The sequence below is a fragment of the Podarcis raffonei genome, chromosome 10, assembly GCF_027172205.1.
Source record: "Podarcis raffonei isolate rPodRaf1 chromosome 10, rPodRaf1.pri, whole genome shotgun sequence".
NCBI classification, from domain to species: domain Eukaryota; kingdom Metazoa; phylum Chordata; class Lepidosauria; order Squamata; family Lacertidae; genus Podarcis; species Podarcis raffonei.
In genome coordinates, this window is record NC_070611.1 from 58,004,308 (window position 1) to 58,027,323 (window position 23,016).

General features: G+C 42.8%; 1 protein-coding gene across 7 annotated transcripts in view; it reads right to left on the bottom strand.

The window, feature by feature from the left end:
- Positions 1-665: 665 nt before the first annotated feature.
- The window catches only part of KDM5A (lysine demethylase 5A), a 42,539-nt gene continuing 20,188 nt past the window's right edge, over positions 666-23,016 (bottom strand). For 2 of the 7 annotated variants that reach the window (XM_053407134.1, XM_053407138.1), the window contains 18 exons: positions 22,639-22,801; positions 21,964-22,083; positions 19,974-20,168; positions 19,665-19,846; positions 19,313-19,437; positions 17,811-17,961; positions 16,411-16,528; positions 14,776-15,131; positions 13,649-13,787; positions 12,062-12,241; positions 11,356-11,517; positions 9,866-10,417; positions 8,632-8,775; positions 8,094-8,253; positions 7,566-7,786; positions 6,278-6,688; positions 3,243-3,305; positions 666-1,351 (listed from right to left, as the gene is read on the bottom strand). In XM_053407134.1, the coding sequence (XP_053263109.1) occupies positions 1,139-1,351; positions 3,243-3,305; positions 6,278-6,688; positions 7,566-7,786; positions 8,094-8,253; positions 8,632-8,775; positions 9,866-10,417; positions 11,356-11,517; positions 12,062-12,241; positions 13,649-13,787; positions 14,776-15,131; positions 16,411-16,528; positions 17,811-17,961; positions 19,313-19,437; positions 19,665-19,846; positions 19,974-20,168; positions 21,964-22,083; positions 22,639-22,801 (3,655 nt within the window). In that variant the 3' untranslated portion in view covers positions 666-1,138. Of the gene's footprint in view, positions 1,352-3,242; positions 3,306-5,722; positions 5,941-6,277; positions 6,689-7,565; positions 7,787-8,093; positions 8,254-8,631; positions 8,776-9,865; positions 10,418-11,355; positions 11,518-12,061; positions 12,242-13,648; positions 13,788-14,775; positions 15,132-16,410; positions 16,529-17,810; positions 17,962-19,312; positions 19,438-19,664; positions 19,847-19,973; positions 20,169-21,963; positions 22,084-22,638; positions 22,802-23,016 lie in introns of those variants that run through there. The other 5 variants (XM_053407135.1, XR_008332579.1, XR_008332578.1 and 2 more) reach the window with 5 other exon arrangements.

Sequence of the window (23,016 nt, forward strand, 5' to 3'; positions counted from 1 at the left end):
AAGTATAAAAACCAAAGAAAAATAATCTTTCTCTTTTTTTGTAGAACAAGTCAGTAGTCCGAGACATAGAAAAAAGTAAAAACCAGTCCTTTTTTAAAAATTGGTTTACTAAAACAATTGCCACCTGCTCCCCAAGTCGCCTCTCTTCCAGGAAAGCGGGGGCGGGGGGGAGAGAGAGATTGAGCCAGATTTGTAGCCAAGTGTAGGCCTTTAATCCATAGAAACCTAAAGGCGAGGAAGCAGGGCTGCAATCTGTAGACTGCATTTTTGGAAGTGTGATGCTGGGAATACTTGTGAGCTGACGTTTTTCACAGAAGCATGTCAGTGTGGAATCGTGAGGAAGCTGGACTACTCTCGGCCCCCATCTCCAACCCCATGCACTCGTGATACCTACCATACCAGCTGCACCTTGCTTCAGACAACTTAGTGACAGGGTGTCAAGCAAAGCCCAAGACAAGGGGAAATGGCCACCAGTGCAGAGAGGAGTGCTTTGCCAGGGAAACATACCCTCAGCTACATGTTAATTTATATGGTGAGCTTTCCCCAATGAGGGGAGGGACCACCAAAGGAAGGAGGGCAAACACAAAATCAAGGTCTGTTTCCAAGACCTATAGTTCCTTTGCCTTCTAACAACAAAACCAGGAGCTAATTTGTTTTTGCTTGTATTCCACCCACCCATCTCCCCCTGTGTGGTGCTCAACGCAAGTTCCTTGTCCACATAACATGGCCTAGGCACCTCTGCCCAATCAGCCCACCACTCAAGAGGCAAACTTGTGGGTTGCAGGATTCTCAACAATGACCCCCCATTTGAACCGTTGAGGCAAAGCAGCTTAATCCGTGGGCCTCATATCTGCTCAGCCTGAAGGTGGTATCTATGCTTAGCCTCTTTTTTTCTTAAAGGAAACATGGGAGTAAATACACTGGCTGGGACTTCCAACAGGGTGGTATCTGCATAGCTGGGTCAGTACCCCTGTGCCCATGACATCCCTTTTGCGTAAAGGAAGCCAGCTATATGGGGCCAGCTCCGCTATAGGGCCGTACGTCCGCAGAAGTGGAGCATTTCCAAGTGGCTACATTAGCTTCACGCCGCCATCTTAGTGTTCCATTTCCCTTACGTCCCAGTAAGACCAAGCGGCTGCTAACTCGTCTCCTTGAGGTCCTCCAAAGGTAGTTTGTAGCTCAGCAGGAAATGAGGAGGCGGTGCGTGTGTCGGACTGCCTGCCCCCTGCATCTGTTTCTTTGCACAGTTTATACAGATATAATCTTCACTCTCAGCCATTTCTGGCGAGACACCAACACAAACTTGATGAAACCACTCATCACAGCCGCCATCGCACTGCACCCAGTCTACCTGTAAGATACAATAGACACGTGTTAGTGACATCGCAACGGAAGAGAAACTCACGAAAGGTGACAGAATTCTCCAGCTTAGCATTACAGAAGCTGAGAAACTGGAGTACAAACCTATTCAGGTGTCATTAGAGAAGCAAGGGTTAATACATTCATTCTTTACCACCAAACCGGGCATCTTTGGAGGAGAGAACTGCATCTGGCCCCAGACCTTCAGCCTGTCCATTAGGAGCAGTGATAAGGATGCCAGAAACCAGCAGCAGATGCTACAGCACCTCATCAGTTGTTCCCAGGTAACTTCTGCTCAAGGGGACAGACTGAGGGGTGCAGAATACTTGGCTGGGAATTTACCAGGGAGGACGACTCCCTGGTTAATGCAACAGAAATGGGCAGGGAAAGCCTGTGAGAAGGAAAAGCCCCATTCTGTAGGATTTACCTGGAGACTTCATTTTTGAAACCAACATATCGCAGACACCTCCCATGGTTCAGATGTTTCAATTCTCATTCAAGTAACAAAGCAGGGTTTTCACAGCCTGCACCCAGAAGACTCAGAGATTCATACAACATCCTAGCTTGCATACAGTATGAGCATACATTACCTGCATAAACTTCATAACACAGAGGGGACTATGATTCCAGTAAGTGGGCAATTAGGCTCTTGCATTTCACCACCACGATACATGGCACTTTGCATAAAAAATAATCATGTGAAATGACGCGAGCACAATCCCAGTTCTTAAGATCACAAAGGCCAGGGACATAACACAGTGGGAATTAGCTGCTGCTGCTATACATTTAAGGCTCACTTTCTAGATAATTACAATGTCCATTTGTTCAATATACTCAATTTCTTCCTCGAGAACATACACACACACACACAAAGTATTTCCAGTATTAAGTTGTTCCTGACCAGAAACTGGCCCTTCCTGAAATCTGTGGTTTCAATGTCATGTACAGACAAAATTGGAAGTAAAAAAGTAAAGGGAGAGTCCACAGCTTTATGGCATAATATATGCATATATGAAGACATTCATGTTCAAGTCTGCAGCAAACCCAGACCTGGATAACTGCTGCCGGTCTAAGTAGCTGGGCCAAAGGTATCAGGCAACTTCATATATTCAACTCTACCATAGGTATCAAGTTGAAACAGACCATCATCCCCTAAATTAGTAGTTGGCTTGATTTTCAAGTAGTATCGGATTTTGTCCCCTAAATTAAGTGCACTCTACTTTAAAAGAATTTAAAATTTATTGACTATCTCAAAGTAGCCATAAACCCAATTCAATCATATTATTGTAAACCTTCTTAATTCAAGTCTATTCTAAACACAGTTTGCTTCCCCTTTTTGCTGTTCTGAGCCAAGCCTACTTTTTTGTTTCTAGCAATGCTTTAGTCACTGATCAAAGAATTCCTGCTTGTGTTTTTTTGCCCATATGTGGCAGAGGGTTAATGGCCACCATGCAGTGGCAGGAGCAAATAAAAGAGGAAGCGCAATGGGATGGAAGTGCTAAAATTATCAGTTAAACCGAAGGCAAGCATGCTGTCATCAAAAAGAGAAACACAAGCTTTGGTTCCCGACACTGAGCAGCATTTATTTCAGCAGTCAAAAGGATTTTAACTGAGCATCTGACCTTAATTCTACCCCAAAAGGTGAATGAAGTACAGTAAATTAAGATACTCCAACATTTGGACCCAATTCTCCCTCCTCTTGTCTCCAAGCAGAGCACTTCAAGAGTACTTGAGGAGGTGCTAATTCTGTGTCACTTCCTGCAATTGCTGGGGTGTCTTAGGGGTGCAGGGCTGTTGCCTCCAACCTGTCATGGTTGTTGGAACCGTCAGTGGGCAATTAAACATTTATTATCCATTATTTAATTCTGGATAAGGCCACTGACCTTGTTTGCGTTATGAGACCTGGCTGAGTAAGGCCTGGTTTTGGTCTCGTGCAAGTATCCAAACTGCAGTGGGGAGAGAGAAGTGTCAGTTATTGGTAAAGACAGTTATTGGTACCTTAGCTATGCATTAAGGTATGCGGTTCTTAGTTCATCGAATGCAAAATCTATTTCTGCAGTGCTGGAGGTTGGGCAGACCCATTATACTGGATAATTCAGCATACAAACCAAGGCCGGAGCTGACTTGAACTTCTTGGTCTCTGACAACCATGGGTCTACACCAATACCTGGCTCTGTTCATGCAACAGGGTAAGTTCTGGGATCCATGATCTGCCCTAGTCTGAAAGCCTATTAGGCAAGGTGGGTGACACCACTGCCAACTTGGAAGGCAGAGATCCCTCCCTCAGGTGCCCTCACTGAGGTAGTAAGGCCTTTTAGGCTGGTGTGCCACTGGATTCATGAAGCAAGCTGGATTCCGCAACTCTGGAGGATAAGCAACAGGGAATGGGTACCTGTCAATGGTCTGGCTGATGTGTACAACAGGTGGTTAACTTTAACCAGTGTTACTCCCAATAGCCTATTCATTGGCACTGTCTCCCTGGTTTAGGAAGTTGATGCACATGTCATTAACTCTTATTAATGACAAAACTGACCAATGGACACATCAGCCTTCCCTCTTTGCTGCCACTGTATCTGCAAAGCATCATCCAGTGGACCTGTTCCAAGTGGCAAATTGCACCCCAAAAATAATGTTTTCTAAAATGCCTGCCAATTTGACTTTTGGTCTAAATGGCACAGAGACTGTGATTGTGGCTTTTTGGTTGATTCCCATCTACAATGGGAGAAACAATCTCCTACAGGCCTTTTTAAGACTTCCTTGCAGCCTTTCAAAGCACTAGCCATGAGTCTTGGCGCCCCAGTTACAGAACTAATATTCATAGAATTGCTTGGCTATTGTGTTCATCCTTGAGAGAAACCCCAAAGGCCAGTAAGATGAGATTGCTCACCTCCCTGCCTCACCCCCACCAGCCCTTCTTACAGAATCCCATAATGCACACCCACTATGTATGAAACCACTGGGAGATATCAGGTGTAGGGATGGCATTAGGCATTATTCATGTACCGATCGCTATACTTTTTGTCCAATCCAGGTTCTGCAGAGTCTATGCCTGATGTCTGACCACTGATGATCAAAGTTAATTAAAGCCCTATCTAGATAAGACTAAGGTAGCAGGTAGGAAGATGGGGGCTTGAGCTTGGTCCTCAAGCTTGTAGCTTTGCTGCGGGCAGCAAACAACTCCACCTGTTCCAGCAACCTCAGATTCAGACTTAAGGAACCCTTCGTGTCTTCATAGCTTTGAGGCTGGAATGTCATAAAGTGGCAGGATGGAGTCCACACATTACTGTGCTCCAGCATCTGCATCAACTTTCTTATTACCTGGGTCCTTCTCCCTCTTCAAGACCATGGACTCTCCTTCACTGGAAGTTTTTAAAGCAGAGGTTGGATGGCCATCTGCAGGGAGTTGGACTAGATGACCCTCACGGTCCCATCCAACTCTACTATTTTATTATTCTTTGACCACCACTTTCCACAGGAGCAACCATTGGGTCTTAGAACAAGTGTGCCATCATAAGCAAAACAGTGCAAAACATTAGAATAAGAGAAATGTACAGAAACATTATTGATGGCTACTGTATGCCATAAAACTCTTTCTCCTATAGTTTGCCAGTGTTTAGCAGCCTCTTGGCACTGAAACGTTTATTTGTATTTTTTTGGACAAGTGCAAAGTGGGCAGGGCAAATATGAGTGGCAATATGTTTTAAACTGGTTTCTAAAAATATATATTAAGTTTATAAAAGAACAAATTAGCAAGGATGTTATACAATATTCTCTGACCTGAACTTGTGTGGATAGTGTGAGCGATCAGTCTAAAAAATAGGCAACTTAAAGCATCTTCATGGTGTGTTCCCTAGGTCTCTGCAGCTAAATTCTGCAGCAAACCCCTGGCTTTTGCAGCATATGGAAATTTCTGCAGCAGCTTATGCACTTGTGCAGGATTTACATTTTGAGGCGTGTGGCTTTTTTGCAAAAGGAAAGCTTTATTTTTCAACAAAGAACCACACAGCCAACAGCAATCTGCATTGTTCACCTGCACAAGAGCCCTCTGTTAGTGCATACCCTGTTTCCCCACCCCTGGGTAATTAAGTGCATTACTGCACATAGGCAACAGCTGGCATTGCCAACACACAAGTCAATCCTAGTTATGCGTGCACACACATGCAGAGCAGCTTTGTGGAATGTTCTCTGAACAGAAGCAGCACAAAACTGTGATGGAGTTTGAGTGTTGCTTCCAGGAGATTGCTCTTGCAGAGCTGAAAGTAGAGTCCAAAGTTGCTGCAAGTGGACCTGAAAAAAGGTCTCCAGGGCGGAAGAGATTTAATTTGCTATAATCCGATCAGTTCTAAAAGCTCTGCAGATTTACCTCCAGCAAGAAAAGTGGGGCAGTGCAGCATGTGGCTTCCCTCAACCTGCAGACTCATGGCTCACAGGCTTTATGCAAGAGCTTTTGGAAGATTAACTTTCCTAGACGAGGACCGCACGGCCAGCTTAGAGACTTTCACTTCGATACACACCAAGGCCTGGGAATACAGTTCTCTCTCAAGTCTGGAATTAACTCCTGGGTGTCAGTCAGCAGGTTTTCTAGAGTGCCAGCAGGGAAGGAAAGATGAGGAGATGGGAAAACTTATCAGATGGACGAACTATTTTCAGATTTACCCATTTCTCTACTGCATCTCTTAAACTGCATCTGTCAACAGTCAGAATCCAGTTAGCAAGACTGAATTCTGCTTCAGAACAGCCTAAGTCATACATGCACAAATGGTACACACGCATAAATTTCCTTGTTCATTATTATCAAGCATACATTTGTATGGTTTCTACCCTTTAAATAAAAATAAAATGACAGAATGCTAAGACAGCCTGAAATCTGAAGCAGGCTTGTACTGAGCTCTGAAAAGGTTCAGCCAAGGTGACCCACCTTGTCCTTGCAGGGCCTCTGGCAGTTCTGTGCAGCACATACTGCATTTTCATCATCAGACTCCTCAGCTCCTGACCAGTCATACTTGGAGGGGATATCCAAGATTTTCTTCTCCCTCTTTTTCTCTGTGCACTCTTTCACCAGCTCCACCTTGGCCGCAGCCGCCTTCTCACGCTTCTTCTTCCTCTCCTCCTCCTTGGCCAGTTTTTTGGCCAGTTTGTTCAGCTCCTTTGTCTTATCCATTGTCAGTTTTAGCTTCTTCTTCTTGGGTTTCTCCAACTTCTTCAGCTCTTTAGACTTCTGCTTCATTTCGCCAAAGAACTGCTCTGCTTTCTCTAGCTTGCGCTTCCGCTTCCGCTCAGAAGAGTCTCTTCCCCGCATTTTTAATGGCTTCTCGTCCATGCTGTCATCCTTAAAGAAAACATAGTTTGACAAAAGAAAGGTTAGGAAGACGGACATATCACAAAGCAAAGTCAAGGAACTAGGATTGTTTAAATCCTGTAGCGATTCCAGAGAGCGCAACACATACTGCTGTGATGCTACTTGGGTGACACTGTTCATTGCTGGAGTGGAGGCAAAGTGAAAACCCTTCATCCGCCCCACAACATTGGCCATTTCAGTCACCACTGGGAGAGCACAAAAGAGTGTATGTAATGCATATCAATAAGCAGAATGTGTGCACATATACACAGAGAGAGACAGGCTACATGACCCAGAAAGGCAGGTGCTGCAGTTCTAAGTTTTCTCAATCTTATACAGAAAATGACCAGTTGGTCCATCTAGCTCACACTGTGTACACCAGAGCTCAGGAACCAGTAGCCTTTGGATCCAGCCTGCAGCCTGCCTGCCTTCCCTCTACAACAGATAGGCTTAAATAAAAAGCTCTCACATACACATGACTGAGTTTGTTTTCCCTTGAGCCAAACTGCCTAGTAAGGAGGAGATTTTTGATGGGGTAGGGAAAGAGATGAAAAAGTGATGGGGGGGAATGAGGCTTTCCCTGCAGGACTGCAACCCTCAACATAGTAAAGATTCCCCACCCCTCCTCTAACTTAACTAGGCAGGGAAGAGAAGGTAGTTGCTGTTCTAGCCAATTTTGTTTCATCTCCTAGACCCAAAGCCACAGGCAGTCCTGCCTTCCTCAATGGATGTGGAAGAAACAGAGGGGAACCCTTAAGCAAGCATGTCTTGAAAAAGGACTTGGGGGAAGGAAAGAGATGGAAACTCTTCCTTTTGAAGGTAAGTTAAGGGAACTAAATGATTCTCAGTATGGAACATCCATCCTCACCTCCATAATATGTAGAAACCTATCCTCTGATGGTGGATGTGTTGCTTGCAAGATCCGCCAGATGTGCTGGGTCTCATCCAGAGAAACCTCTAGGAGATCTCCGATCATCATTAAATCTTCTAGCTGTGATTTGGCTCCAGGAGACAGCTCAAGCACAGGAGGTTCTAAACTGCGAGGTACCAGGGGGCTTTTGCGAGGCTGCTTCCTTGGGGTGTTGGAGCCTTTTAGAGAGAAGCAGAAAATGACACCAGACAAGTCAAAAGAGAATGGTTTAATTTTCCATTAACATAAAAATGATTAGAACAGACAAGACTTCAAATAAACATTTCAAATGCTGTATTTCTTAGTAGCGAATGGCAATTATTTCCCTTAATTATGGCAGACTGCAAAGTCTCTTGAATGATCAAACACAGCAGTGGAAGCTAGAATTATAGTTAATTACTCAAGAGCCACAAGGCACTCAAGTGTTACATGTTACTGTGAGGTCAGACAATCCCTTAGATGCCCCATATATATAGGAAATGTTACCTTGAGAGCAGCTTTTGGAAGCTGATGAGTATGCATGTTCAGCACAGAAGGAGGGGGCTGTCCACATGTGTGTTACAACTTCTTCAGATTTAATGGGAATTTCTTCATCACAAAACAAGTTGGGCTCCACACTGCTAGAGGATTTTACACTGGCATTGTCCTACGAGCAGAATGTAAGTGGGCATAAGCATAGAGTTATCTATTTTTGTGCCAACATATGTTAAGCTAGTGTGTTATAGGAACATGGGTTATGGTTTACTTTTTAACCACTGCAACAGATAGACAAGAGGGCCAATACCTCTCTCCAGATTTATGGGGACGGACAGTGCATTTCTGCTCATTTCCAGTCAGTTAATTCAAATGCAAACTCTGCAGTAAGATTAAAATCCATTACAAGCTTCACGACACATCTTGGATCACCTTGATGTGTCAAGCAACTTTTACAGCTGTGAATGTAAGCTACAGTAAATTGGCTGAAGTTTCATTGAAGAAATAAAACTGACATTAATGGCTCAAAGATTTTTACTGCAGTGCTGACCTTTATGTCATAGCCAAATCCTTCCCTGATGCCTTCATCTGAATCCGTCTCCTCGTCATCATAGTCTATAGTCTGTCGCGGAGATGACGACACACTACTCATTGCCCGGTTAAAGCCAGATTGCTGAAAACTAGTCAAGTGACCCTAAGGGGTAAAAAGTATTAGGAGTTTAAAACTAAGTTAATTTAGAAGAATTCAACAGGAGGTCTCCTTTGCTTTGCTCTGTGGATACAATTCAGATCCAGAAATGTAATCTTCACATCTAAATAAAATAGAGTATACTGTATTTTGGCAGAGAAAGGCAAAATATAAAAAGGAGTGAAGCAAACAGGAGGCAGGATACCAAAATGTGATTAGTAACTCTTCAAAGTAAAGCTATAATCCCATCAGTAAAACAATATGGGAAGTACACCTACATTCACCTGTCCTGATTGTCACATTTTACAATCTCTGGCTTTGCAGCCTATAAACCCCCTGCTGGTCAATGAATATACTTTATGTGATTAAAGAAAACGGATGTGATTTGGCCACTTAGCTACATTCGTAACAAACTTGAGTTTATTAAACTGTGAACCGACTCCTATTCAAACTGAACCTTATCACCTTATTTTGTAAGCCAGGGGTAGGTAACCTAAGGTCTGGGGGCCGGATGCGGCCCAATCGCCTTCTCAATCCAGCCCGTGGACAGTCCAGGAACCAGCGTGTTTTTACATGAGTAGAATGTGTCCTTTTATTTAAAATGCATCTTATTTGTGGGGCGTAGGAATTCGTTCATTTTTTTCTTTATTTTTTCAAAATATAGTCCGGCCCACAGCTGAAAAAGGTTGCTGACCCCTGCTGTAAGCCTTGTGACTTTATTTTTGTAACGCAAAAGAAAATATGATCAGCTGGAATTCCAGAGTAACTGGCCATTGTCTGAATGGTGCACTGCAGCTATGAAAACTGAATATACATTTTTATAAAGTTCTGTGCCTTATTTTTTTTTGTTGTTTTTGTGGAGGCCCTTATTGTGTATATCATTATAACCTTCACTTGTAGGCCCTACAAGACACCTAAGATTAAAAAAAATAATTCACCAGAAGCTTTGTTGCAGGAGATGGACTGCATTCAGATCAAACTAAGCGACAGTTCTTAATATGCAACAACTTTTCAAGTGTTCCCAGAAAGAAGCACTACATACCCCAGAGAAACAAACTACATCTTATGTATTGCTTAGGCCCCGCCTCACCCCTACCTGTAGGTCAGGGTTGGCTGCGGCCTTCTGTAGCTCTGCGCTGATAATTTTCTCTGTTTTCTCCCGGGCAGCCTGTTCCACCATACGTTGGCTCAACACAGAGAGCTTGGCCAATGCAGAGGACAGTTCATCTGTAGCCAGAGCTTGCCGTGCTCGGTCCTGCCAGCTCATAGCCCGCTCTGTCAAGCACTGGAGTGCCTCCCCCTCCGGCAGTCTGACCGGCAGCTTTTGCAAGGACACAAGCAGAGATAAGATGGTCTCAAGGCGGGGTCTTCGCGAACGCATGCAGAGTGGGCATAGGAACTTGACTTCTTTGGCAGGCCAGCTGGAGCCTTTCTTTTGGGAGCTGGTTTTGGGGAGGGGCACACAGGTGCTGTGAAACCAGTCTTTGCAGAGTTCGCACTGGAGCATGAACCCACTGGCTGTTTTGCGACAGATGCAGAACTTGATCTCCTCAATGCGGTCCACCATCATCATCTTTGCCAGGTTGGCTTCCCTGAGGGCATGCATGGCTTCAATCTCCTTCTGCTCACGGTCCTTGAAGACTGCCACCTATTGGACAGGGAGAAGAACAGGTGAAAACCCTTCACTCAGCTCAGCTGCTATACCCCATTTTCTTCCTTTAAGTGGGGAGCTGAGGAGGCAAAGAGGCCACAGCATCAAACTATGAATCAGAAGATCCCTTGTTTGAATCTCACCTCTGCCATGAACTAACTAGCTGGCCTTAGGCAAACTTTTCTCTCCATCTCTGGCACATTATTACTGAACACAAAAACTCATGTGAAGCACTATAGAAATATATCATTTTTAAATGTGCAGAAGAAGCTTCATCTTAATTTCCACAGAATTTCCTATGAACTTACGTTTACAGATTAGTCCAGTATTCAAAAGCAGTTCACATCTCTCCACATAATGAGGATTTACAGCATAATTATATCATTATCTTTATATGCAAATACATTTTATCATTCTTCCAAAATGCTTTCCATTTTTAATATAACTTTAAAAATTATGATTGAAAGCTTTCCATCTCAACACTGAAGAGACTTCCACTGAGCAAACAAGAACTATGTAGCATAGCTATTCTGTTTTATTTAATTTCAAAAAATTACAAACAACTACCTCTTTACCCGCCACCTAAAACTATATAGCAATGAGGCACGTTGCACCCTGGTTGGTAAGGCATTCCATTGGGTGACCAGGGAATGCCCTGGTCCTGGATGAGCTGGGCCTCAGGTCATGATCACAGCATGTGGAGAGGAGCCTACAAACGAAGGTAGACATTAAAATACCTAGAGTCCCAAGCCATTTAAGGCCTTAGTATCAACACTTTGTCCTGAGCCTGGAAACAAAAGGAGTGATCAAAAATTGGCCAAAATACCTGCCACAGGTAACAACACTCACAAGCATTTATTGTTCCATGAAGTTAGTATGTAAGGGCCCCCCATAGAAAAAATCAAACCTAGTGCAGTGCCATTATAGTTCCTTACCACAGTTGCAGTGTCTCTGGTCTCTTCTAGTCCATCCTCTAGCTCACTCAAGGACTCCAGGTCAAGCTCCTTCTCTTTCTCCTTCTCTATCAGCTCCTTGACTCTTTTTCGCCTGTTCTTACTGCTTCCATAAACACCAATGTCAGTTCGAGGGCTCAGAACCTGCAACCAAAAAGCAGACCAGTTATAAGATCACTCAGATTGAATGCTGCACAGAAAAATTTCAGACAAATTTCATTCGAAACCAGATTTAAATCAGAATTCACCAGTGGGCAAATTAAAATGATTTTGGTAAACAGTACTTAATTAGCAAGCTAAAACTTTTTTTGGGGGGGGATCAATTTCAGGCAAAGCAGACCCATTTTCCTAAAGAGAATACCTTTACATGGTACTGAAGTTCATGTATTTTCATCTCACATCTCACATGTGCAGATTTAATGCTTCTCAATCGGTTATGCATTAAGACACAGGAAAGTGTTATGGCTATAGCAGTGCCAAGCATCAGATAGAGATAGTCACTAACCTAAGGTTACCAGCCGTCCCCATTTCCCGGGGACAGTCCCCATACAAAATCCATTGAAGTTGAAAAGTGTCCCCGGATTCATTGAAAAAAAACTGGTAACCTTACACGAGCCTCAGTTAACCATTTGAAGGCAATGCTAAGGCCATTTCTACAGGCTCCAATACAAGATTACCCACAACTTACCTGCAAGAGTGTGTAGCTCGAGTTCTTCTTAAGGAACGTTCTGCCTGTTCGCTCTCTCCAGGCACGGGCTGCTGCTACCTGTGAGTCGACTTGCGGCAATGCCTCAAGGCGGACGGGTATCAGGCGGCCTTTTGCAGACAGATTCTCCAGCTGTTCTAAATATGCATAGTTGCTCCCATTCTAGGGGGTAAAGAATAATTCTCAGCTAAACATTCCCACCACCACAGTAAACTGAACTTTTGCCAACCTATGCAATCACAGGTGGATTTCAACACTGTTCAATTATATTAGGATAAAATGGGTAAGTGCAATAAAATCACATATGAGCATTAACACAGCATGACACAATAAGAGAATAAAATTACAACAGTAAAATAAAAGCAATTCACACTAATAGCCCTGAGAAAATAAAAGGGTCCATGTCTGCTGCCAAAAATACATTGGACGATGCCTTTTAGGAGAAATATTTACCCACCTAACCTGGCAATACTGACCACCATGGCAGTGGTTTCAGAGTTTCTTGCAGTGGTCTGTCCCATTACTTGCCACTTGATTTTTTTTAATGGAGAGGCCAGGGATTGAACATGGAACTTTCTCCATCCAACACAGGTGCTGTGTTGCTGCGCTATGGGCCCTACCCATAAAGTAGGAGAAGGCCCTAGGCAATCTTCCTTGGGATGAGTGTCCCGAGGCTGGGGTGCCAAAATTGAAAAGGCTCTTTCCTGCCAGACCTCAGAAGGCAGAAGCATTTGGAAAAGGGCCTCTAAGGATGACCTTAGTGTACTGGCAGGTTCATATGGAAGGAAGTGATCCCAAGCAGCCTATTACTCTACCAGCTCTCACCCATAAAACACACACATTTAATAATTTCCTACACATTTCAATAGTTTCCATAATTTACTCCAAAAGCAAATTTTATAATTTGTAAGTACATAATTTCAGAACACCTATCTGTAAATAACAAATGACTTCACTCTGCTTGTGAGGAACAAGTGAGCTTGTATGGGTGCATAAATATAAAATTGAAAACCTCTATAAAAGGACCTGTTCAATTTTTATTCAAGGAAACGCAGCTATAAGGCTAAGGCTGAGACATAAGGGGCAGGGTGGATGATGCCACATATTTAATTGGAGAAGGCTTCAGTATTCAAGTTGCTCCAACTGAGTAGTTGTCACCTGCAGTGACTATCCACCCTTACATTCTGAAGCCAGTTCAGAGAACTAAAAATGTCAGCTTTTATTCACAACTAAACACAATCACAACCAGGGAACAGAATCCCTACCATTCTTTGCTTAAAGAAATTTTACTGTTTTATTCTATTTTTGCTGTGTATTGCTTGCCGCCTTCAGCATCTCTATTTTTTATTTATTTTTATTTTTTATACAGTAAGTAAATATTAAGAAGACACTGCAACGCATTGCCAGGATGCATCAGGATTAAAAAGCATAGAAATGAATGGGACAATCAATAAATATCAGATTTCAAAATGAAAAAATGATGCTGTCTTTTCAAGGAAGGAAGCAAATGCCTGTTGGAAAGGATTTAAGGATATATATACCAGCTGCATTGCTTGCTGTGAACCATACCTGAATAGCCTCCACTTTGGATGTCCAGTCTCGCGCTCGCTGCAGGGCTTCTCTTAGTGCCAGCACATTGGGCAGGTAAGCAGGGATGTTCTTTGCTTCATTGACAATGCTCTCCAGAGCTGCTATGCTTTGCCGAGGCCTGGGGGTGCAGGGGGGCACAACCTAATTAGCACATGGTCTTGCTTTCTTATCAGTATACCTGAAGGAGCGTCTCCACCCCCATCGTTCAGCCTGGACACTGAGGTCCAGTGTTGAGGGCCTTCTGGCGGTTCCCTTGCTGTGAGAAGCCAAGTTACAGGGAACCAGGCAGAGGGCCTTCTCGGTAGTTGTACCCGCCCTGTGGAATGCCCTCCCACCAGATGTCAAAGAGAAAAACAACTATCAGACTTTTAGAAAACATCTGAAGGCAGCCCTGTTTAGGGAAGCTTTACATGTTTAGTAGACTATTGTATTTTAATATTCAGTTGGAAGCCACCCAGAGTGGCTGGGGAAACCCAGCCAGATGGGCAGAGTATAAATAAATTATCATCATCATCATCATCATCATCAAGTAAGTCCTAGCTACCATGTAGTCATTGCCTGAACAGCCATCACCCAAAACTAACCCCTTCTCTGTGGCAGTGCATTCTTCAGCGTTATTTCTCGGTAGTGGCGCCCTCCCTGTGGAACGCCCTCCCACCAGATGTCAAAGAGAACAACAACTACCAGACCTTTAGAAGACATCTGAAGGCAGCGCTGTTTAGGGAAGCTTTTAATGTTTGATGTATCACAGTATTTTAATATTCTTTTGGAAGCCGCCTATTATTATTATTATTATTATTATTATTATTATTATTATTATTATTTATTCCATTTTTAAGGCTGATAATGAAAACTGAATATCATCAACAGGATTCAAAGTGCAGTTTTAGCGAGACGCTCCCAAACTTATCTCTGAAGGACAGAATTAGAATGTGGTTTGGTTTCGTTTTTCGGCCATAAGGCAGGCACCGCTCCATAAACTTATTAGAGGAGTCAGTTCAGGTGTTGGGAGGCCAAGACTCGACTACAACTCATTGTGGCTTAAATGACACCGCAGTTCGGAGGTCCTGTAAACAGAGAACAGAATGACCAAGAGTAATACTCGCCTTGCTTGCAGGCAGACTTTAGCTTTCTCTTCCCACCTCTCGGAAACTGTGAGCAGCTCCTGCAATTCAGCCATGGCCTTCTCTACCGCATGGTGTGGGGCCAGCCCCACCCCTGAGTCAATCAGTTTCTTCATCACATCCAAGGTGACTCTCTGAGGATCTGAAAGGGTCACCCGCACCTCATCCAGCCAGCGTGCCTGCTGCAGCTCTTGCTTCAGGCGAGGCAATTCAGGAAGTTCCACATAGAGGCCAGTGCCCATGTCTATCAGCATCTGAAGCTTAGATGAGTCAGGGACCTCATCCATCATGGCCTCCTGAGCACGTTCATGAAACTCTTCAACGTCATCCAGCAGGTTCTAAGGGAGTGACAACAAGGTGCTCATTCACTACAGTGATGGCAACTGCCAGAGGGGTTGCAGACTCCGTAACTAGTTACTGGTATGTTTGGGATGAGCTGAACGTTCAGAACTATTGAGGTTCCAAGCAATGACAACTGATGTCAGGCAGAAAAAAAGCTACAATGAACAGTTTATTGCAAGAAATGCTGCCCAGAATAACTGACAAGGTAGAAAAAAGCGCTATTCTAAGTGCTTTGACACTTGCTTCTATCTGTTGTGTTAAACCTGAAACCCCTCCCCGTAAAACACTTTTCTTGACTATGACTACTGGAAGCAATCAAGTTCAGTCTTATTACTGTCCATGTTTTATTTTCCTGGGATGCTACAGTGTCCAGCTCACTGCTTCCCCCCTTTGAACAATTTGCTTCTCAAACCATGAGAAGAGCAAGCACTGCCAGGAAAACAATCTGCCTTTGTATCACTTTGGCTATATTTAGAGTACACAAAATGCAAATTATTTTTTGTTTAACATTAGGAAGATTTAAAGACCACAGAACTAAATGGAATAGTGTATTAAACACAGACCCCGGGTTGCATAATTTTCAAACTTAGATATGTTCATTAATTGATTATCTTGCAGAACGTTCATTTCAAACAGGAAATGGAAGCTCTAAATCAGAGGCAGCTGATTTCCAGATGAAGAGCCTGATCCAGCTCCCTTCCCCACAAACCCCACTGATTTTAGTGGCAGGAGGTAAAGAAAAAAAATAGAAAGTGCTAAGATTATTACAGTTCAGTGCCTTGATGGCAATCAAAATCACCACCTCATAAGATCAAACATCTGTTGAGCAGAGAGGGGTTGATAACACACCCATACTCCCTGCCACACACAGACACAGACACAGCTGAACTGCAAAGATCAGCTGAGGAGCAAGGGCTGCAGGCCTGCGCATGTCTGCATGTGCGGGATGAATACCCTTCAGTCACCTCCATTCTAAAGAGAACCAAAACTCAATCCAAGTACAGTGGTACCTCGGGTTAAGTACTTGATTCGTTCCGGAGGTCCGTACTTAACCTGAAACTGTTCTTAACCTGAAGCACCACTTTAGCTAATGGGGCCTCCTGCTGCTGCTGCTGGTGCCGCACCGCTGGAGCACAATTTCTGTTCTCATCCTGAAGCAAAGTTCTTAACCTGAAGCACTATTTCTGGGTTAGCGGAGTCTGTAACCTGAACTGTATGTAACCTGAAGTGTATGTAACCCGAGGTACCACTGTACAGCCTTCTCCAAAAACCCACCTTTACTTGCCGGGCCTGACTGATGACACAGGGAAGGCTAAACAGCTGCTGCACAAAAGCTTTCAGTTCTTCCACAGTCAGCTTGGTCCGTGTCCTTCCACTCTCTGGGGTCAGTCTACTATGGGGAAAGAAAAGAACCTTGTAAATCACATACACAGTTCCTGGACGGCAACAGAGTCAACAAACGGGCCAAGTTCAAGGTGTTGGTACTAGCATGTAAAGCCCTATACAGACCAGGACCAGTTGTTCTCTGGGGAAGTTTCTCCTGCAAATTCCAAACATCTCAGAAGCCCGCTCCGCAGTAATTTGGAGCAGGGCTTTTAATGTGGCTGCCCATTCTGTGGAACAGCATTCCTGTCAAGATGCAACAGGTGTCACTATCTGCACTTTTTAGCAACTTTTTTTGTTGCTGTTGTTCCAACAGGCTTTCCCAGCTGGATAAATAAGTCATTGCCATGAGTGTCTATTTTGTATCATTTTAGTTTTGTTTTAAATGTATTGGGTGTTTTGTGTTTAACTGTTTTTTATTCTTTTATTGCACATCGCCTTGAACCCATTGAGACAAAGGCAAATGTGATTAATAAATTAACAACAGCAACACATAGTAAATTTCCTCTGGTCACGTAAACAAATCTGTTACATAAAATAGAGGCTGTAGGGGAGTTTGAGGCCTTACCATCACATACTCTGAAAAATAGAGTTCAGATGTTAATTATGTAATAATTTAAAAGCTGTACAGCCCAATATTTTATCAAAATTAATAGTAGTGTAGATTTTCATGTAAAAATACAGAGTTAAAGTTTGCAAAAATCTCCACCAATTTTCACCTCACAACAAGCACAAATATTTAGGGACAACATTGCTCAATGCTGTCACCATCAACCTAACTTTTGAAGGTGAAGTAACCAGAGGAGGGCCTCCATCAGTGATTTTTATTAACATGCAAGTTCACATGGAGGAGAAAGGAGTCCTTCAGGATACCCATGTAAATATTAATTAGGTCTTTCTAGTTGCACCCAGAAGCAGCAAAATTCCTTCAGCGTGAGCAAAATATGATCAACACCAGTTTGGTCATTTTTGAACACATTATTTCCAATCTGAAATGTTTCACCAGTTCCCTAATTCTCTCGTCATTGCAAAAGTTTTCTACATGCATTCTCTAGGGGGTAGAATCCTTCTGATTTGACTTCTCTAAAAAACTTTCCAATTTCTCCCCCCTTCACGACCAAACTGTCTTTGGCACATCCCCCCAACCAACCACCAAACTTAATATATTCCATTTGAAAAGTGTCAATTCTGGCAAAGCATGCACAATTTATTTTGACAGTAGAATAAGCATTTTTGGGTTGCTGATTTATACAGTTACACCAAAAATCTACCTCCACCTTCCCTGGTCATACCTGTGCTTTTGTTTTTTGCTCAGAAGCAGTTGGGCCACTGAAGCACAAGTCTCTGCCTCTTTTACAGCATCTCTTAGCTTGCGGAAGAGGTCATTCTCTGGGTATTTCCTGTCTTCAGCATCCTCCAACATCACTCTCAGCTCAATCACATCTGCAAGAAATTAGCCAAGAGGCCATTTGCACATAAACACAAGCACAGCAAACTACTCCCCACACCCAACCACAAAGTCCCCAAGAACAGTAGACTGAACACATTCAAGTTATCATATGCATAGCTATCCATTCGTTATGAGCTATTTCCTACATCAAGAAAGTATTTGCTCCTCACTTTAGTCAAGATGCCTCAATTCATGGCAGTATTTTAGCCTTATTTCTGCAAAAAAATTGTCTGAAAGGCAGGCTGGCAATCCAATACTTCCACTAACTAATTAACCTTGACTATCTTGCCATATTGGCACTTTAAACAGAAGACTGTCTCACAAGGATGAGCACACTAGCTTGGTATCAGATATCCTGCACACATTGTGTAACACACCCATCACCTTGCTACATGGAATCAATGTTAAGTATTAAACCTTCTCAAGAACAGAAGAAGTTTCCAGGGTGATAGCCATCTGTTGTTTTTAAGAGTCAAACTACAAATTTAATTCTGAATTAGCCATCCCTTGCTGCAAATGTATGTCCCGCATGATCTAATGTTGAAAGCATTTGCTGCTTGATAAATGAGCAGCAGCTGATTGGCTGCTTCTGGGCAACTGGTCCATATATATATATATATATATATATATAATGAAACAGGAAGTCAAGCATGCAGTACTAAAAGCAACAAGTATTTCAGACGTCACAAGAAGTGACATTCCCAGCTGGAATGTCATATAAGCTTGCTTGGGTCATGTAAGCTTGCTCAGGTCAAATGCATACTGTCTCAATCTTATTTTGAAAGCAAGAAAACTATTCCCTCTCTGCAGGACATAGAGACACAGTGTAGAAATGTATGGAAGTAGCTTCACATACCAGCACAGCTTTTCTGACCCTGTAGCCCTTCTTTGTGTCACATTACAAGCTGTTCCTCTGAGCTCAGGGACACTTCCAAAGTATGTTTTAGTGTACATGGTTCTTCACTTGCCCCCATTTTGTATCTTCCCCACAAATCAGGCAGATTTGGCTGAGAGTGTGTGGCTGATGCAGTGAGCTTCATGGCTGAGTGGGGATTTCAAACTGATCCTAGCCAAACACGCTTAATTGCTATGCCACATTGGCTCTCTGGAACTCACTGTGTTAAATCATTTGCTGACTTAATTCAGTTCTATGTTGAACATTTCAGTATTTTTAGTTTTAAATACATGTTTACATGTCTTAGTGAAGTATTTTGTATAGCTTTCCCTGAACTTTATATATTGTTTTAGGATTTGGTTTTGCTCAAGCCCATCTCCCATTTGTGTTTCCAACCAATTGAAAATCTTCCTTAACAGATTCCAATAGGAAACAAAACTGCATCTAACCTTTCTTGTGGTTGAGGTTGGCCGACAGCGCATCTGTGACCCTGCTGACCCATGTATCATAGGACTGTGCTCTGACTTTCACTCCATACAACAAGGAAGGGAAGTCCTCTAGTGGATACCGGTATCTGGAGATAAACAAGGAAGAAGAACTTTCAAATGTACTGCAACTTTCAAGTGAGTAGAAGCAAAAAAAAGAAACGGGGAAGATAATAACATTATGTATTTGTCAGACTACTATGTACTGGATCTTTGAATAAGAGGGAACATTATTACTGTAAACATTTATCCTAGTTTAGAGGCAGAAAGTAAGGCAGTATACAAAAGGAAGCAGGATGGACTGGGAAGATAGTACCTTAAACATTTCTTCTGCATAGAGCATGAACACAAATCATTTGGATGATATAGGCATACAAGTCGTTCAGGGTTACAGGAACACGTAAGAGCAGACAGGAAACAGGTGGTCCTACAAGCTGCACACTGACGCTCATCATCTGGAACCAGCTCAAACACTTCCTCCTCTGACATCAGAACTCCCTAATGCAAAGAAAAAGCGACATCTAACAAAGATACTGGTCAGGGGAAGACCTTTTGTTTCCAAGGCCTCACACAATCTCTTTGTTCAGTCCCAAAGGGCATGAAAGCAGAGCTTCCCTGAACTCACCATCTGTATGACAGCCTCCCTTAAACGTGCCTCATCTTCTGTCATGAGAGTCATTTCTTTGCAGACCATGGCAGCCAGCCCCACATCCAAGCACTCTGGGTCTGCAGCCATCTTGAAAATTAGCTCCTCGTGAGAGAACACACAATGACGCCTCAGTCGCCGATAATGGCTGACACACTGCCGACCTATTGGAAGCTAGAAATGCGAGAAGCGAGATATCTGGTTTAGAACTATCCCCAGCTCATCTTGGGCTTCCACACTGGAGTTCATGAGAAAAACACGTTAAAATAGTCTCATTAAATGATATAGGCAATTATTATGAGCATTAAGTGTGTCACACTATCCAGGAGTAGGGTCTCCAGGGGCCTCGGTAAGCCAAGCTCTTTGGAGTCAACTTGGGGGACGGGATATGAGGGAATTGTTTGTGTGAGGTCTGGAACCCAAGGGCTTCATTTCACATGAAGCCAAAGGAGTCTCAAATAGCCTGTCTGAAATCAGCCTCTCCCCCAGAAACTCCAAGCCAACCACATAATTAGCTGGGAACAAAAAAAGATAAACAGCAATGGGGATGAGAAGCAAAAAAACAAGAGGAGTGAGACTTGAAAGTAAGTCTCTCAAGGGGATACCATCTCCTCATAATATCTGAGAAACCAAAGAAGCTGCAAGAGCCAACACATTTTAACAGAGGAAAATGATGTCAACATAGTAACAGAGTAAGATTTAGACTTACACTGCAAGACTTGAAGTATATCACCTAGTCTCCTGCCAAAAGTAATTATTTCAGCAAAAAAACAGGTGAGGCAACCTTAAAGATAAGATGTCCAAAAAAAGGAAATTTTGCCTCACTTGAATATGGAAAAAGTAGAAAATACAAAGGTTCTTTCAGAATGATCAACTTTGCATTATATTGCAACATTGCATTATACCAATTTTAATTTTCAAGCTCTGGTTCTATTAAAAAAGAAGGTGTCCAAATGCAGAGCAAACAGACAAAAGGACTTTCCAAAATATATAGTATATCCATTTCATGTTCTTCAGAGTGGTGAATAAAGGTTTGACTTTGTAAGTCAGTGGACGCTCAGGTTGCGAACGTGATCCATGCGGGATGCGTGGGTTGCGATTCAGCGCTTCTGTGCATGTGCAAAGCACGATTTAGCACTTCTGCGCATGCGCAACCGCCAAAACCCGGAAGTAACCCATTCCAGTACTTCCAGGTTTTGGCGGTCCACAACCTGAAAAACGCAACCTGAAGTGGCTATAACCTGAGGTATGACTGTACTGAACAAGTTTCAGTTTCCCCAATATGTGAGATTTAATTTCGAAAAAGACGATTACTACACAGAGCATGTCACAGCCTCTGGAAATTCTGCAATGTTTCAGCTTGCATCTAAGCTAGATAAAATACCCAGGCTTTGGACTGCAACAAGTGTTGTGCTTAAAATTGGTTTGATGCAAGGTATTTTGACCATTCAGCCTTATGTAACTTATCATCATAGCATGGTGTAATACAGTATGATATGCATAAATTATTCAAGGGGCTTATACGAGTGGACACAGAGGTAACAATAGTGTTGTGTCTTTTGCTCAATCAAAAAAAACACACAGACAATATGAGAAAATTTAAAAGCAAACCTTAAGCAATGTATCTAGATATGCTGGTTTAATAAAGTTTTAACGAGGTGTCTTAATACATGCCTGTCTAATGTAAACAGCATATTAGTATTTGGATACCAAACCACCATAGTTATTATAGTAAGTTGCTTGTTCCATACTAATGGCAAGAAGCAAATTGGAGAGCTGCCAAACCTTACCAGCAAAAAGCTAAATAGCCACAACTGTATTTTGCCCAATGTAGAGAAAACTGCACCTTGAGCTGTAACCAAAACAATAATCCTTTTCAGATGGGTACTACGTGGATGCCTTTTAATATATAGCACCAGACAGTGCCCAGATAAGAGGAAAAGCTAGGTTATGCCAGATGTATACAGACCCAGTCAGCAGTGCAGAAGTTCACAGCTTCAGCAAAATTGTATCCTTGATTAAATCCAGAATGATAGGCACGTGGAAAAGTCACAACAAATTCGCCAGCACACTGATTGGTCCGGTACACCTAGAGACAGTGAGAAGTGAGAGATTTTGGAAAGAAAGCATCATTATCGTATTCATCTTTCAGAAACAGAGATTAACATGGCTGGTAGTAACTACTAATTCATGCATGAACTATGCTATCACCTTTTCCCTTCTCAACCACTTCATAGAATCTACCAACTGATGCAGGCTGCAAAGAAACTGGTTTTTAAACCTCAATCTTTTTACATAAGGCTCTTGGGGCATATTGCCAAAGGAACATCTTTCCACTATCTACAAGTGAAATCACTAGTTGCCTAGATAAGGGTTAAAAGTGTTTAGAACACAATCTATACACAGAAGCTAGAAGGATGTCAGTGTTGATGGTGTTGATAGCTACGTAAGATTCTACTGGGAAACCTTCCTAGTCCAGTTCCTGGCACAGGTTTTTCAGACCTACCAAAGCAATCTCAGTTCATAATCAGGGCTGAAGCTGGATTGAAATGAATCTATAGACTGTTTAAAATGCTATTCCAAGTCATTCTGTGTGACACAAGACGAGTAACCTATACGCAGGTAAAGGTTCTGCAGAACTTACAGGCACACCATGCTCCATTAGCACATTGGGGTTCATGATGGTTACTAGCTGGTGCAGAAGGTCAGGTTGATTCTCAAATAGTTCCGGAGCAAGCTCTCGCATTACTTCCTCCAGCTGTTCTGCTGCATGGGAGGGCACTCCATACCACGTCTTTGGCTCCCCCCTAGCAAAACATATCATCCATTACCACAAAGAAAGCACATTCTAGCATGAGGCGTATTTTCCAACCCTAATCTACAAATAGGCCCAGTCTTCTAGAAGCAGAAGAAGTTTGCCAAGAATAAATTGAACTGGAAAACAAGATGCTTCAAGTCAAGGATGAGCTACTTATTTATAAGCCTGGTCTTCAGGTAATACACAAACAAGGAGGATGCTGAG